The 15,160-nt window shown below is 63.3% G+C and overlaps 1 protein-coding gene across 1 annotated transcript in view; it reads right to left on the bottom strand.

Moving 5' to 3' along the window:
• Window positions 1-1,191: 1,191 nt before the first annotated feature.
• Window positions 1,192-15,160, bottom strand: part of BCAR1 (BCAR1 scaffold protein, Cas family member) — a 21,086-nt gene continuing 7,117 nt past the window's right edge. The window contains exons 2-7 of the mRNA XM_085301128.1: window positions 8,502-9,200; window positions 5,412-5,573; window positions 5,066-5,170; window positions 3,441-4,589; window positions 3,029-3,118; window positions 1,192-2,556 (exon numbers count right to left, since the gene is read on the bottom strand). Of these exons, the coding sequence (XP_085157254.1) occupies window positions 2,041-2,556; window positions 3,029-3,118; window positions 3,441-4,589; window positions 5,066-5,170; window positions 5,412-5,573; window positions 8,502-9,125 (2,646 nt within the window). The 5' untranslated portion in view covers window positions 9,126-9,200 and the 3' untranslated portion in view covers window positions 1,192-2,040. The remainder of the gene's footprint in view (window positions 2,557-3,028; window positions 3,119-3,440; window positions 4,590-5,065; window positions 5,171-5,411; window positions 5,574-8,501; window positions 9,201-15,160) is intronic.

Genomic DNA, 15,160 nt, shown 5'->3' with positions numbered 1-15,160 from the left:
CCGTCGGGGCCACCGCGGCCGGCTCCGCAGCCGGAGCCGGAGCCACCTTAAGGCGGAGGGGCCGTCGGGGCCGCCCCGCCCCGCCCCGCTCCCCGCCGCAGCCGGAGCCACCTTAAGGCGGAGGGGCCGGAGGGGCCGTCGGGGCCGGGGTCGGAGTCGGAGTCGCTGCCGCGCCGCGTGTCGCCATGGCTCTGCGGCGGCTGCTGGGGCTGGCGGCGGCCGTGGGGCGCCGGGGCTGCTGCACCGAGGTGCGGGGTCCCGGGCCGGGGCCGGGGCCGGCGCGTCCCGCCCTCACTGCGCCGCGGCCGCGCCAGCGGGCACCGGTGGCAGAGCCGGGGGAGCAGCGGGTGCCAAGGATACTCCGGGGCAGGGATGTTGCTGGCCCTGGGGTTGTCAGGAGGGACAGGCCGAGGTGGCTCCAGGACCCATGGCAGCTGCCATCCACCTGCGTGCCGTCTCCGCACGCCCCGGGCAGACACCTTCCCGTGCAGCACAGCRGCCACGGGCATCACCACCCTGAGCTACGGCACCACGAGGCCCCTTGTCAGCCTGCACACGGTGCTGCCGGATGGGTGCCACTTCGGGTAGCCCCGAGGCTGGGGCTGCAGGTCCCTTGGTGGGACAGGTGGGTGATGGGAACGTTCGCTGCACCCTCATCTTTGACCCTAAGGAACTGGCTGAGACCCAGAGTAGTAAGGACTTTAGCGTCCACGTGAGCAGTTGGGTGTGGGCAGTGTGGGGCTGCACCAGGGACACCCACAGCCCCTTCTAATGCCACCATCCCCCAGGTGGGTGCTGGTGCACAAGAAGGTTGGCAAGGAGGGCCCCGCCAACGTAAGCCACATGAACCCTGGGGAGATGCTGCGACCATGCCCAGGCACCCACCGTGGGGCACCCCAACATCATCCCTGTCCCCCCCTGCCCCTGACTGCTTGGAGAGTCCCTCAGCCCCGGTGTATCAGCCCAGTCCTGCTCCTGCCCAGCCACTGCCAAGGCATCACCACCCCCTGCTCTGCGACTCAGTGTCCCCCYTGCTGTGGCGAGACAGGCCACAGACCCTGGCAACCTCAAGTAACGCATGCACGCACACAGGCCTTCAAAGAGCCACGCCATCTTGCAGAAGAGATGGCTGAGCCCATCCTAGAGRAGGTCCGTCACCTGGGGCAGTGCAACACAGAGACACCCACGAGATGGAGGGATTCTAGGCAAATCTTTACGCTGCTGGGCAACACGGGGCTGAGTTTTGGTGAGCTGCGACTCCATAGCTCCGGGAACCGGCAGAAGCTTCCTCAGTTTTCAAAAGGCACCAATTTTGGTTTGCGTTTCAGTTACGGCTGGTACAGTAGCAAAACCCGAGACATGAAATTGCAAAGGTTAGATCCCCCCTTCCCAACCCCAGCCCACCCCTGAACCCTCTCCCCTGTCAGTCTGGGACCCTACAGACACCCCCTGGCAGCTGCTGGCACACAGCAGGACACAGCACAACGGGCTCCTCTCTCTGCTGCTGTTACCCAGCACGGTTTTCCATCTCTGCCGCGAAGGTGGCTTCCACACCGTTAAGAACCGCTGCCCAGTGTGCCAGACGAGACCGCTCAGGAGCCCCCCGGAGACGGGAGCAGCCACAGCATCACCCCGAACTGCTGGGCACAGCCCCCTGTACAGCCTCAGCTTGAGTCAAGTGAACGGCATGGGACATGGTCCCATCGCTCCCAGCCAGGACCCCCCACCCCGGCAGCGCAGGGGTTGGGTGGAGAGGGGACAGCAGGGAAGGAAAGGCCATGAATTTATCTCCCAGCTTTGCTTCATTGCGGGCACAGCGCTMAAACCGATCTTGTCCTCTGTCTGGAGAGGGGAAGAACAGGAAGGGGGGAATTCGCCGCAGCCCATTACCCTTTTATCAGCGGAGCCCCAGGCCCCCGGTGCGCATATGAGTCTCTATCTATATACAGGTCCGTTCACACCGGGCAGAGACTTGTTGAGGGGGGCACATGTCTGAGGACAGCAGGAGGGCCACAGAGAGAGGACAACAGCATGGGGCCATCACATGGCTGCCAGCTGGCCCAGCACCATCCTGAATTGCTGYGTGCTGTTGGCAAGGTCTTTGACACGCTCCACCATGTCCTTGGAGGCTGCGGGTGAGGGGTAGTGGAGAGCGGCTGCCTTTGTGGTCACCACAATCTCTTTGAGCATCTCGCAGAGGAGGTTGCTGTAGTGTGTGACCTTGTGCCGGATGTCCTGGGCTTTAGCCTGACGAGACAGCGTGTCGCCGATGAAGACAAGCTTGTGGGCACTGAGGATGACAAACTTGCTGTGGGCCACAAAGATCTTGGGGGGCTGGTTGGTGCTGACAGCAGTGAAGAAGGCGTCGACGGCATTGGTGAGCGTGGTGAGGTTGGCCTCGCATTGCTCCAAGTAGAAGAGGAGGAGCTGGCGGTCTGCAGGACACAGGGCCCCGCCGCCCCGCGCCGGGCCGTAGTGCTGTGGGGGGCTCCAGTTGGACAGGTCATTGTCGATGGGGCGCGTCACCTCCTGCTCCAGCCGCTCAAACTGCTTTAGCTGTGGGAGGGATGGGGGTGAGGGAGCATGGCCAGGGCAGGGTGGCCTTCAAACCACTGCCCCGTCTTCTGGGGCTGCTCCTTCCTTCCAATGAAGGAGGCCTGGCTTCGCTGCGGCTGCCAACACGGGAGCCAAGCGCAATAGCCAGGCAGCCCCAAGGTGCCCAGCCGTGCCCCAGGGGAACCAGGCACAGGAGAGTGTCAGCCCCCAAGGCAGACGACGGCTGCACAGGGCTCCCCTCAGGAGTGAAGTGCTGAGGCCCTTCACTGTTGGCACAGCACAGCCCTTGGAGACATACCAGACACCACCATGTGGACAGCCAAGAAAAGCAGCAGCCATGGTCCAGACTAGACACTAAGGCTACAGGGGGAGCAGGAGCTGAAGCTCACTGGACCCTCTGAACTAGGGACCCCAGTAAGCTGTGCCCAGGGCCAGGCAGGGCAGAAATGCCTGCCCACCCCAGCTCCATTACCTGCTGGTGCTCCAGCTGGTCTTTGCTCTGCCGGATGATGTTGCCTTTCTCCAGCAGCTCCTTCTGGGTCTTCTCAAACTCCTCCTTGCCCTGAAAGAAAGGGCATGACATGGGGCAAGCAATACAAACCTCACCAGGAACGAGCCCCTGCCAACCCCAGGATGACCCTGACTCCCTCGACCCTCAAAAAAGGAGGGTAAAAGCAAGACCTGGGAACACTAGCCACGTGTGCACCAGCTGGCGGGCTGGGCCCGGACAGAATTGCCACTGCAGTCAGGGCAGGGCAGCCTGGTACCCCTGCASCAGGCCATGGGAAGCCACAGAGACAAAACCCACCCACAGCAACACAGGGGACCAAGCCTGATCTCGCCCCGTTTGTGTCCTGCCATTGCATCCCCCTGCCTGTGCCCACCTGGAGATGGACATAGTCGTAATCTTCCATCCAGCCGCTCTCGTTGTTCTCGTACGGCCCATCGGGTGACTCCTGCGCCAGCAGCTTGGGTGGGGAGGGCAAGGGCCGYGACTGGATGCTACTGGCTTTGTCGGAGGGGTGAGCAGGCCCGTGGCTGTTGCCCTCTGATGCCTGCTTTGTCCGTTTGAAGAGGAGGGAGGCGTTGCCGTGCAGGAAGGAGGCCAGCTGCTTAGTATCATCAGGCACGCYGCGTGAGTACATAATGAAGAGCTCCAAATCATCAGTGCCCGCCTTGCCACTGACCAAAGCATTAGGGGCCCAGTGGCAACTGTCCAGAGCTTGGCTATGCCGTGCCAGGGCCTGGTACACCTCCTCCATCTTCTGCAGCTGCTTGCTGAGCTTGGTGTAGAGGGAACGGTCCGAGGCCTGCGCAGCATTGCCCACTGCCCCCCGGGCAAACTCCAGCAGGTCCCGCAGGGCTGTCTGGACGCCCTCAGCCGCCGTATGGATGCTGGCAGCATTTGCCTCCATGTGCTCAGGGCTGCGCCAGTTGGTGCTGATAAAGGACATGAGGTAAGAGACGGCGCCGCTGACGCCGTGCTGGAGTTTGGCCAGCATCTCCATGGCAGCGTCCAAGTCCAAGGAGAACTCCTTGCCGGCCCCCTTGGCCGGCTCCTTCACAGGCACCACATCTAATGAGGATGTGGAGATATTGCTGCGAGTGCTGCCTGTGCTGGAGGCTGAGAGACGCTTGGTGTCAGTSGCCTTGGCCTCACGGTCCACTTGCGGTGGGACATCGTAGATGTACTCACCCTCSGTGTCCACCGAGCCTTTGCCTGGGGCATGCAGGTCCCGGGGCACGTCATACACCTCCTGGGAGCCGAAGGCCGACCCCCCCAGCTTCTTGAGGCTAGGGGGCACATCGTAGATCTCATGGGAGAGCGATGGCTCGGGCACACCTTTCCCAGCCACCGGTGGCACATCATAGACGTCCTCTGGCAAGTAGGGTTCCTGCTGCGTGAGGATGAGGGGGTGTCTGGAGGGGTCGAAGGCCTTCTGCTTGGCAAAGGCAGGTGGCACRTCGTAAGTCTCCTCCCGCACAGGGCCATCCGGCACATCCTTGCTCACGGAGGGCGGGATGTCATATACCTGCAAAGGCACCGTCAGTGCCGCCCAGGCTCCACACGCTGCCACACCAGCCCCGCGGCTGCCCGCAGCGCTGCCTGGTGCCACGTGGTCTGCATGCGGGTGGGTACACGGGGACGAGACAGTGCCGCACACGCAGGGCCCTGCATGCACGTGTATACCCGTGGGAGAGCCTCGCATGGGAGAGCCATGCGCATGCGCGTGCGCGTAGGTGCAGCCCTGCACACAGGAGCACTGCATGTGCAGGAGGGAGGCTGAGTCGTCTGCAGGCCTCAGGCTTAGGCTGTACCATGGTGCAATTTAGCAGCCACGTCTGAGTGGGCAAGATGTGCAACAGGCTAGGGGCACGGGGAAGGGAGCGCACACCCCATGGGTGTCCCTTCTGCTGGGCAGGCTGGCATGGCYGTACCGCTGAGGCCGCATGTCTCATTTGGTGGTCCAGCAGCCCCAGGGCAGACGGGCTTCCTAGCAGCACTTACGGTTTGGTGCARACTTTTCTCCACGCTGGGAGGCACATCGTAGATCTCTTGCCCTGGGTCCTGCCCATTGGGACCCTTCACTGCCATGGGGGGAGTGTCGTACACCTGGGGGAGGACAAGCAAGGGAGTCAGGAATAGCATGGCCCCACCTCATCCCAGGGGAGCAAGGACCTKCTTGGAAGGATGGAGGTACTAGAAGAAGCCCAGAGGATCCCATCTCATTAATGTGCTCAGCCTTAGGTCTAATTCCCGCAGGTATGGATCCCATACTGTACCAGAGCATCTCCTCCTGCTCTGGGGGTAGACACAGGCAGCCAACCAGCCCCACTATCCTGCAGGGACTCACCTCCTGGCTAAACTGGCTTGTAAGCCCTCCGCGGACAGGCGGCACGTCGTAGATCTCCTGGGAGCCCGACGATAGGAGGTGGCGAGGAAAGTCATATTCATCCTGCTCACCCTTGGGAGAGTCGTAGATGTACACCTGCCCCACACGGGTGGGCACCAGTACCTGCAGAGTGGAAAAAGGGCTGAGATRGGCACTGCTGAGAGCTGCCTTGAACAGCTGTCCTGGGTCACTGCCAGGCTCCCTTCCCCCTCCCCATCTGTGCCCATCATGGCCCCCAAAGCAAGGGCTGGGAAATGCCAAGTGGGCAATGGGTACCTGAAAGGACCCAGTTCAGCTCAGGTGTCCACCAGCATGACACCCATGCATGGCCAACTGTTCTAGCTCCCAACCCTCAGATCCCTTTYGGTGGCCTCCCCAGTTCTGGGCAAGACTCGCCATGCCCTGGTTTCCCACCCAGCCTCATGGGGAGGATGACAGAAATTCATCTCAGCAGGAAGAGCCAAGGCCAGTGTGAACCACAGCCCTGCAGGCATCTGGCTGTAACCATGAGAAAGGGCAGGCTGGAGACCCTCTCCTGCCACTCTGCTGTACCCATGTGCCCCAGCCAACGGGTAGGGGCACGTGGCAGGGTCCCAGAGACCTCAGCCTGGCCATCCCCTTCCCTGGGCACCAAATGATCATAGGATCAGTAAGGTTGGAAGGGACCTCTGAAGATCTTCTAGTCCAAYCTCCCTGCTCAGCAGGGTCACCTAGAGCACGTTAGACACAGCAGTTGGGTTCAGCGTTCCTGAGACAAAGAGGATCAACCCTTGCCCCAGACRCTGATGCCAAGGCCCAGCAGGGGGCTCGAGGACGGGTGCCAGGCGAGGAGGTGCATGACGAGGCTGCCCGGCACCATGCAGTGCGTGCCCACGGGAGGGCGCTGCCTGGCCACGCGTGCCACGGCGGGCTGCGCGCTGTCGCCACGCTCCGCAGCGACGCCAGGGACGGAGATGATATCACCGGTTATTTATAGCAGCAAGCCTCGGCAGGGCCTCGGCGAGAGACAAAGCCCAGGCGGCACGGCCGGGCTGTGCAGATGGGAATGGCCCTGTGGGCACGCGCRGCCTGGAGATCTGCCAGGGCCTGTAGGGTATTGGCAGATCCCTCCCCACATCTTGGTGCCCGCTGCAACACCACACCACAAACAGCGTAGGCTCTTGACCTCCACTGCATCTACCACTGCGCCACGTGCGATGCCAGCAATGAATCCTGCCTCGGCTGGGGACGCTCAGCACCGCTGGGTGGCGGCATTCCTTTGGCAGGGATTCAGGAGCAGCGTGGGGTGGCCAGCTGGGCTTCTGGGTGCTGGTAGCACCAGGTGGCTGCGACCAGTGACAGAGAGGTGGTGACGCTGTGGTGGTAGGGACACCCTGGTGTGCCAGGCAGCGCAGAGGACAGCACGCCATCACCCCGGAGGGGCACGTGAGGGCACGTAACACACCTGCACCATGCCAGGAGAAGGCAAGGCAAGCTGCCAGGCTGCAGGACACGATAGCAGCGGGCATATAACCAAATCCAGAGGGTTCAGGCATCCTGCCCAGTTGGCACCACAGGGCAAGAAGGGCTGAAAAACCTGCAAAGGGGAGAGGTACTGGCCAGGTCTTCCTGGCATGGGATAGCTAGAGGAGCACTGGTGCATCCAGGATGCTCCAGGGAGTGAGATGGTTCTCCTGGCTGGCAGTCACAGGCAGATGGCCCCCCCGGCACTGGTACCCGGGCCACTGCACATCTGGGAGCAGCCAGCTCTGCCCAACCTTGACCTGTACCCAAGTGCCATCCTGCTCACATGCTGACTGCAGGCTACTGCCAGCGCCCCGTGTGCTGGGGAGAGACGAGGGCTTGCTGGGGCTGCCTGCCCGGCTGAGCGCCCAGGCCGTGAGTCACGGGCTTTGGCAGTCCCTCTCACGGGCTCGTTCCCAGCAGCGAGTCAGGAGGAAGTGCCATCTTCCTGGAAAGCACACTGCGGCGCTGTCTGCGTGCTGGCGAAGGCACCTCACTCCTTTCCCCGGTGAACAGAAAGCTTGCGTACGGGGGCAGAAGCTGAGCTGGGAAAGAACCAGGCGTGCGGGCTCCAGGCTCTAAGCCGCTCTAGGCAGGGCCAGGCGGCAATGCACAAGGAGGATGTACCTTCTTCTCCGGGCACAGGGCGCTCAAGCAGCACGGGAGCGAGGTGGATGTGGCAGCAGGCAACAGATGAGGTGTGGCAGCAGGATCCTCCCATTGCTCACGGCCTCACTCCAGCCAGCCCCAGGGAGGAGCCGGAAGGCAGCACCAAGGGCACCGCGCCCAGCAGTCAGGGAGAGGCTCTGGGGACGGACTGGCATGTGGCTCACCTGTGCTTGCTGCTCGCCCGGGTGGGCTTGGTGGCAAACCCAACAGCAGCTCCTATACACTCCCTGGCAGAGCTGACATGCTGGCACAGCACACTAGCCCCTGCCCTTGTCCCTATCCACCCATGTCCCTGAGAGGAAACACCTGGAGTGACAGGCATCGGCGTCCAGCCRAGGAGCCTGAATAAACAGCTCAGCACCTGCTGAGTACCACAGGTACCTCTGTGTCCTAGATGTGGAACTAGATCAAGGGGTAGAGGGGGATCTCTAACCAACTCTTCATTTATTCACATGGGCAGAGCCTAGCGCCCTCAAATCTGTCCCACAAACAGCTGACATGCCCTAGATGATGTCCACAGAGCCCCCACAAACAGGCACCACTGAAAGACCAAGAGGACCTGAGAGCCAAATGCTGTGCCAGGTGTGAGACAAATAGTCCATACCAACCAGGGCACTGCAGCCAGAGCAGGGACTCCCGCTGCATCTATCCCTGCCACTAGACCAGCAAACGGTGAGCCTGTAGCCAAAGTGATGGGCGTAAGACACCAACCCAGTCCAAGAGACAGCAACAGGTAYGGACGCCTGATAAAGGAGCCCAGCTGCCCTGGCATTCACTTGGCACTGCGGACCACAGAAAAACCAGAGCCCCATCAATCCCCACTCACATCCCCACCACTCCTCATACCCTCCTAAGGCACGACCTAGAACCCCATCCTACCTTCCCCTGGGTCTTGTGCCCGTCCCGGTTTCTCATGTCCAACGATGGGGGCACCTGGTAGATCTCTTGAGCCAGACCGACTGAGGGAGGAACTTGGTATATATCCTGGGGAGGGCTGGCAGAGCCCACCGGGTACGTGTCTGCCACTTGGCTCAGGGATGGAGGCACCTGGTAGATCTCCTGGCCGGGGCTGGGGAAGGCGTGGGAAGGAGTCTGCTTCGGGTAGGTGGACGATTGCTTAGCTGGAGCAGGCGGGAATTGTCCAGTGGGCGCCGAGCCCGAGTAGTGGCCCTGCTGCCCTTTGCTGGGGACCGGCATCAAGTAGACGTTGTCCCCTTGGGGTGGGTAGGCAGGGTGCATGGGGGTGTACTGAGATGCAGGCGAGAGAGCGGTGTAGCCCCCTTGGTGGTGATAAGGTAGAGCAGTCTGGGGCGCTGGAGGCTGTGGCTGGGGTGGCGCTTGCCCCTGTCCCGGGMCAGATGCTTGCTGTTGCTGCTGCTGTTTCTTGTCGTACATGCCCACCAGGATCTTGAGGCGGTTGCCGGGCACAATGCCCTGACGGCCATGGAGGGAGCAGAGCCACCAGCCATCCAACCCCTGCGTGTTGCGTTCCAGCACCGTCATGATGTCGCCCTTGCGGAAGGAAAGCTCGTCCGGGGACTCGGCCACATTGTCGTACAGCGCCTTGGCCAGCACGTTCTGCAAGAGAATTGCATGGAGGCATGTGAGCCAGCACTACCGCGAGCCCCTGCCGGGGACGCCCTGCCCACCCAAAATCCCCACAACTGGAGCCGGGCGATGCCTCAGCCTGTCCCAAACTGGGAAGAGGGTGCTGGTAAATAGGACTCCTGGTCCTCACCACTCCCCAGAGGCAGCTCATGSCTGTTGCTGTCCCAGAGGCCACACAAGCCTGGTGGTCCTGGCCAGGAGCCCCCAGGGCTCAACAAGKGGCATAGGCAGACATGCAAGCCCCAACGCCCCCTTCTCCTCCCTGTTAAGTCCTCGTTGAGAGGACTTTAAAAGGCTCTGGTTTCTCCTGATCACACTGAGAGGGTGAATCTTGAGTCATGCCATCAGCCAAGGATCATGCCCAGAAGATCTCGGCAGTGCCCCAAAGCCAGGCTAAAGTCTGCGGGAAAAGTCTTCCTGATTGCCATTGCTTCTTTTGCCCACCCTCAGGTGTCTTGAGCTGGCCAGGAGGGATAAGCATGGAGAAGGGGTGCCCAGCTGCATGGTGTGCATGTGGGGAGTAACCTCACGCTCTCCCGCACTGCTGGGTTCCCCCCCGCCGCTCCTCCCAGTGCCCAAGGCAGAAGCAGCAGGATCCTGCTGGGAAAATATCCCTAACACAGCTCTGGCTGACTTTTCGTCCCCACTCCAGTTCACCACATCCTTCCCGATGGTAGTGCTCAGAAGGGACATGCTGGACCMTTCTGCATCCTGCTCCAGTTTGGGGACCTCCTCTGCCTTTCCCTCCCCTTCCCGCTTGGGCAGGAAGTGCCAGGGCAGTGAGTCAGCCACAGCCGGGAGAATTCCCCATGCCGGCGCAGGCGGAGGGCGCGCGAAGGCCGTCCGCAGTGCGTTTCCTGCCCGCCCGCCCCATCCCTCTCCAGCGGGCACAGGGCCTGCAGCGCACCCGGCCAGCTCCCGGCCAGCACTGCGGCGCYGGGGCACAGGGCCTTGGGACACGGRGGGCAGGCGAACAGGCCAGGCGCTCGGTCCTTTCGCAGAAGCACAGGACTGGTGGCGCTGGCTGTCACCGCAGCAGACGCAGGGCGAGCGGGATGCTACAACCCTGCTTGCCCACAGCCCCACTGCGCACCAGCCACAGCACAGATGCGCTTGCAAGAGCTCGCAGAAGGCAACCGCCGCCCGACTGCCCCGGGCACTGCACGCGCGGCTGCTTTCCAACCACCGCTGCTCGAGCGTGCCCAGCCAGCACCGGCTTGCTTCCTCCGAGCGACGGGGTGGAGCGTGCGGGGATTTACCAGCGCCACAGCAGCCCAGCTGGAGGCTCGCGCGACTGGCCACGAGCTGCCCCAGCCTCACAAGACCACGTGAGAGAGCAGACAGCGGAGCTCCATCCCARCAGCCACACGTGCCGGGTTCCTGGTCTCCCCACGCTGGAGGTGCCTGGCAGGAAGCCTTCTGTGCTCCACTCCGGAGCCAGCTGCCCCACGACAGAGCMACGTGCACCCGCGCGGCACCTCCCTGCCCACGGAGCCCTTCTCGCTGCCCGCTGTCGGCACCCAGCGGCGATCATGCTTCCCCACCATCCAGCCCATGGCTGGCAGGGAAACTGAGGCACAGRGTGGGCGAAGGCGCTGGAGGGAGGCCACAGAGGACAAATGCCTCCCAGGCCTCCTCCGCTCATCAGCAGCCTCCCACCCAAGAGGGAGCAGGCAGGACCCGAAGGGATCTCGGCCCAGCTCCACGAGCCACGACCTGCACGTTACCACCTGCCTCTCCCACGGGTGGACCCAGCCCCAAGCCAGGGGCCCTGGAGAGCCGTCAGAGCTGCCCCATGGGCGGGAGAACTGCCATACACCAGCGCCTGCTCTGCAGACGGCRCTCCCAGGTCTCTGCTCTGTCCAGGGGCACCAGGAGACAGGGGCATGTTGCACCCCATGGCTGACAGCCCCAGGAGCTGAGGTGCTGCRAGCTGCAGGCAGAGTGGGCACAACTGGCAGCACGCCCACTAACGCCTGGCCCACCCCGAAGAAAATCCCCTCAGCATCCCCCCAAGCCCCTGCCTTGCCCAGAGAGGACCAGGGACTAGCTCAGTGATTGCTCCAACCCCAGCTGGCTAACCAGCTCCCCACCACGGGAAAGCCACCGGACAGGGCCTCATAGGAGAAAAGAAGCCGCAGAGCCCTGCACGTCCGCGTGGAGCCAGCCATCCCACTGTGCCCGGACACGGGCCGCTGCGTGCGCATGCTCCTGCAGCTCCCCTGCCCTGCGACTATCTTGGAAGATGCCCTACGGGACGCGATAGCCCAGCAGCCCAGCCACCCTGAGCCCCCCGACGAGACTGGCCCTGCTAACCACACACCCGYCAGCCCATGTACGCCCCAGTGACCTGCGGCCAAAGCAATCCGGGAAGCCCACGCATCCATCCTGCGCTCTCCCAGCACCGTGGCCTGCCAGGCTAGTAAAGCAGTCACCTCTCTGTGGGAGCAACACAGGTCCGTGGACCCTCTTCTTCATGAGCTTGATGGCTGACCATGCTCACCYTCTTCAAAAGGCCCCCAGCAGGGCACACCGCAATAGGAGAGATGGGGACCCAGGCCTGAGCCTGGTGCACGGTCCCAGCTCCGGTCCTCAGCATTGCAACAGTAATGGAGCAGGGTAGGTTTGGCAGTGAAATAACTTGGCTACGCCATGCCCTAGGAAATGCCACCAGGAGAGGCAGGATTGTCTGAGGCAGGATCGGTGGCAGTTGTTCCTCTCTGTGTCCTGGTAGAGCGTGGCAGCACAGGGTGGCCTCGCCAAGGCACGCGGATCAAAGTGCCTGCTCACCGAACTGCCTGCCGGAGCAGGGTGCACAGCCCTGCCCTCCGGCCCCACGGGGTGCCCACCTCACCCTCCTCCTCCTGGCTCTTCACTCAGAGCTGGTAGGAAATTGGTATCAGCTACCAGAAAGATCCAGCACAACCAGCTGGGAGCTTTCAACAGCTCGGGGCTCTTTCTGGCAGGTGCAGGCTGAGACCACCGAACTCGTGACACACAGGGCAGAATCACCACAGCCATCAGGAGCCAAAAGCCATCGCAGGCAGACCCCTGGCTAGAGGGGTGGAGCRAGTGCTTCCACAGGCAACTTGCCCCCTTCCCCACCGCGGCTGCCAGCAGCCTCCCACCCGCTGTGACAGCCCAGGGACCTCYGGCCCCCTCCCAGGGAAATCACRGCTGGTGCGGGAAGAACAGCTTGCCTGGCATTCCCAGGACAACGCAGGGGGCCGCGAGGGCACAACCCCCACAGTCACTGAACGGGCGGTGACAGCCCCTYCCCACAGCCAGCAGCCCTCCAGTGCAGCACTGGGCGGGGGGTCTGGCTGCTGGGCTGGCAGTAGCAGAGACCGCAGCACCCTGGAGCACCCACAGCAGATGCCCTTCCAGCACATCTCCCTCTGCCACGGTGCTTCTCCTCCTAGAGCTCGGCAGCCATGGGCCCCGAATTGAAAGGATCTGCAGGGAGCCCCAAGGACTGGCAGAACCAGCTATAGGGTGCTCAGCTTACAGGTGGGGCTACAAGTCATGGCCTGGATGGGGCCTGACCACGCTAACCCAGTTCCAGCTGCCCAAAACATGGCCTGGGTCCAAAGTCAGCTGTCCCAATAACTAAGGAGCCCCCAGCACTGCTTTCTGCCTATCAAACTCCCTTGCATCCCTTCTCCACCAGATGCTGTGTTGCCATCACCCACTGGGCACAGACCGGCAGGTCTCTGGCACCAGCAGACCAGACGACGACACGACCGAGGCACCTCCGCTTTCCAGCCCGTCGCCGTCAGAGCGGTGCAAGCCCAGATTCTGCGCTCACGCAGACGTAAGCCAGCGCCCTCAGCACCGATGAGCCGCGAGCCAAGCTGCTCCCGCGGAGCCAGTCCCCAGCAGGAACCCGGGGCACGGCAGACTAAATGACGGGGCCAAGGTCGCACACAGGAGTTAGTGGCAGCACAGCTGACTGATCTGGGAGCTCGCAAGTCCCAGCCCAGTGCCCTAAGCTGGCACGATTGGGGACRCAGGAAAGGACCCAGGGAGACGGCAGCCCCTAGCTGGGCCTTGACCACAGAGCATCCACATCGAGTGCGTTAAGAGATTTCTGGGGAAGAGTCATGGTTGTAGGGCGTGAAAACCCCAGGTACCTCTAGCACGCTGGGCACTGCCTTGTAGGAGCCCGGGATGTCCTGGGCGCTGCATTTCTCTCACCCAAGGCAAAGGGGCAGGAAGAGGACTCTGCCCCAGGCTTTTGCACCTCCTCCCTGCAAGCTGCCCGCATGACACCTGGTTTAACCGCCTGCTGCAGACTGTGCCCTGCCAGAGCCCGTCCCAGCTGCCAGGGGAAACTCCTGCCTGGAGAGGGGTGCGCAAGGGGCCTTCCCCCCGAGCAGGCGGGCACCCCCCCTCCCCGCTTTGGAAGCTGCTGTGGCATTAGGGGGACACTGCCACAAGCAGAGAGTGGGATACACAAGGGCAGGGGGACAAGCAGCTTTTCCCACTGCCTTCCTCCTAGGCACCACCCACCACCCCTCCTGCCTTCCCAGGGACAAAGGTTGAGATCCCTCCTAACCAACAACAGGCTGGGCAGGTACAGGGATAAAAAGGGGCTACGAAGGGCCCGTTTTGAAGGGCAAGGTGATGTATCCCGAGCCATAGGCCCCCGGAGCGGCTGCAGCCCACCACGGTCCCACGTGTGCTGTGGAGCGGGCCCCCCTTCTTGGGCAACACTGCCTGTGTCACTTGTCCCCCCTGCACCTCCTCCCCGGGCTCCCTGCACGGGGCAGCGGTGACACCACCGGGGAGGTAGCAGGTACCGTGACCGCTGGGCAACTGCACTTCACCTCAGTTCGGGTGCTGCCCGGCATGGCAAGGGTGTTGCAAGGCCCGCACGTTCTTCCCTCCTCCTGTCCCATCCCGTCCTGTCCTGTCCCCCAGCCTTGGCCTCCCGGGGCTGATTAGCTCTCGGTGAATCATTAACGGCGCTGGGGCCGCATGGCTGACGTGCACAGGAAGGGCATTCGCACGCCCACAGGAAGGCCAGCCTTGYCGAGCTCTCCCAGCCCTCCCGGCCCTCAGCGAGCAGCAACCGGCTTTCCTCGGAGGCTGCCTAAACTCTGGAGGGCCAGAGCTCCTGGWCAGGGGGCCAAGCTGTCCCCCCACGTCATGGTGATGCCTGGGGCAGAATAGAGATCGCGTCTGGCCATGCAACAGCCTCCATTGCCTGCTGGCACCCAGATCAGGATTCCTGGCCCCTTCTGTCGGCCCCCGAGCCTGCTCACCCCCCATTAACCACGCTAAGCTCCTTGATCGCTGCCCCACGGCTGCCCAGCAACCTTCAAGGAGCCCAGCCTGCCTGGCTCCGAACCGGATCCCCCCACAAGGACGCTGTCACGTCGGCTGAATCCCACCTTACCCCCATCCCAGCCGCAGGGCCATCGGTTACCGAAAAAAGCCAGGCAGCTTATGTGGACCCYAGCACTGAGGCGACAGCCCTGATGCGGCCCTTCCCTGTCACACCACAAAACCCGGACCAAGAGCCAGCCCACAGCCGGGTACAAGGGCTGGGGACGTCCACGCCAGCAGCGCCTTGTCCTGCCTGATTTGGGGCAGGGAGAATGGGAACCCTGGGCTCGGCCTTGCGGAGAGCATCTCAGGTCARCTCCGCTGGCACCAGCCCAGAGAAGGGGCACGGCGGGGCAGCGAGCCGCGGGGGCTGGCGCTCACCCCACAGCTGCCCGGAGGGCTGAGCGCATCGCCCAGGGGCCCGAGGGCGCCTGGCAGCGCCCGGCCGCACCGGCGGGCCCGAGCTCAGCAGCCGGCCAGGGGCTCTCCCGAGCGCCGTCCGCCCTCGGGGCTCCAGGGCAGGCGAGCGGGGCAGAGGGACGGGCGCGGGGCAGCCAGGCCCCGGGCGGCCGCGCTCAGCCCCTGCCCCTCGGCCGGGG

This window comes from Rhea americana, unplaced genomic scaffold (genome assembly GCF_003343005.1).
Source record: "Rhea americana isolate MKP2758 unplaced genomic scaffold, rheAme1 scaffold_172, whole genome shotgun sequence".
NCBI lineage: Eukaryota > Metazoa > Chordata > Aves > Rheiformes > Rheidae > Rhea > Rhea americana.
Note: the sequence above shows the minus strand (reverse complement) of the source record. Positions and strands in the feature narration are given on the sequence as shown.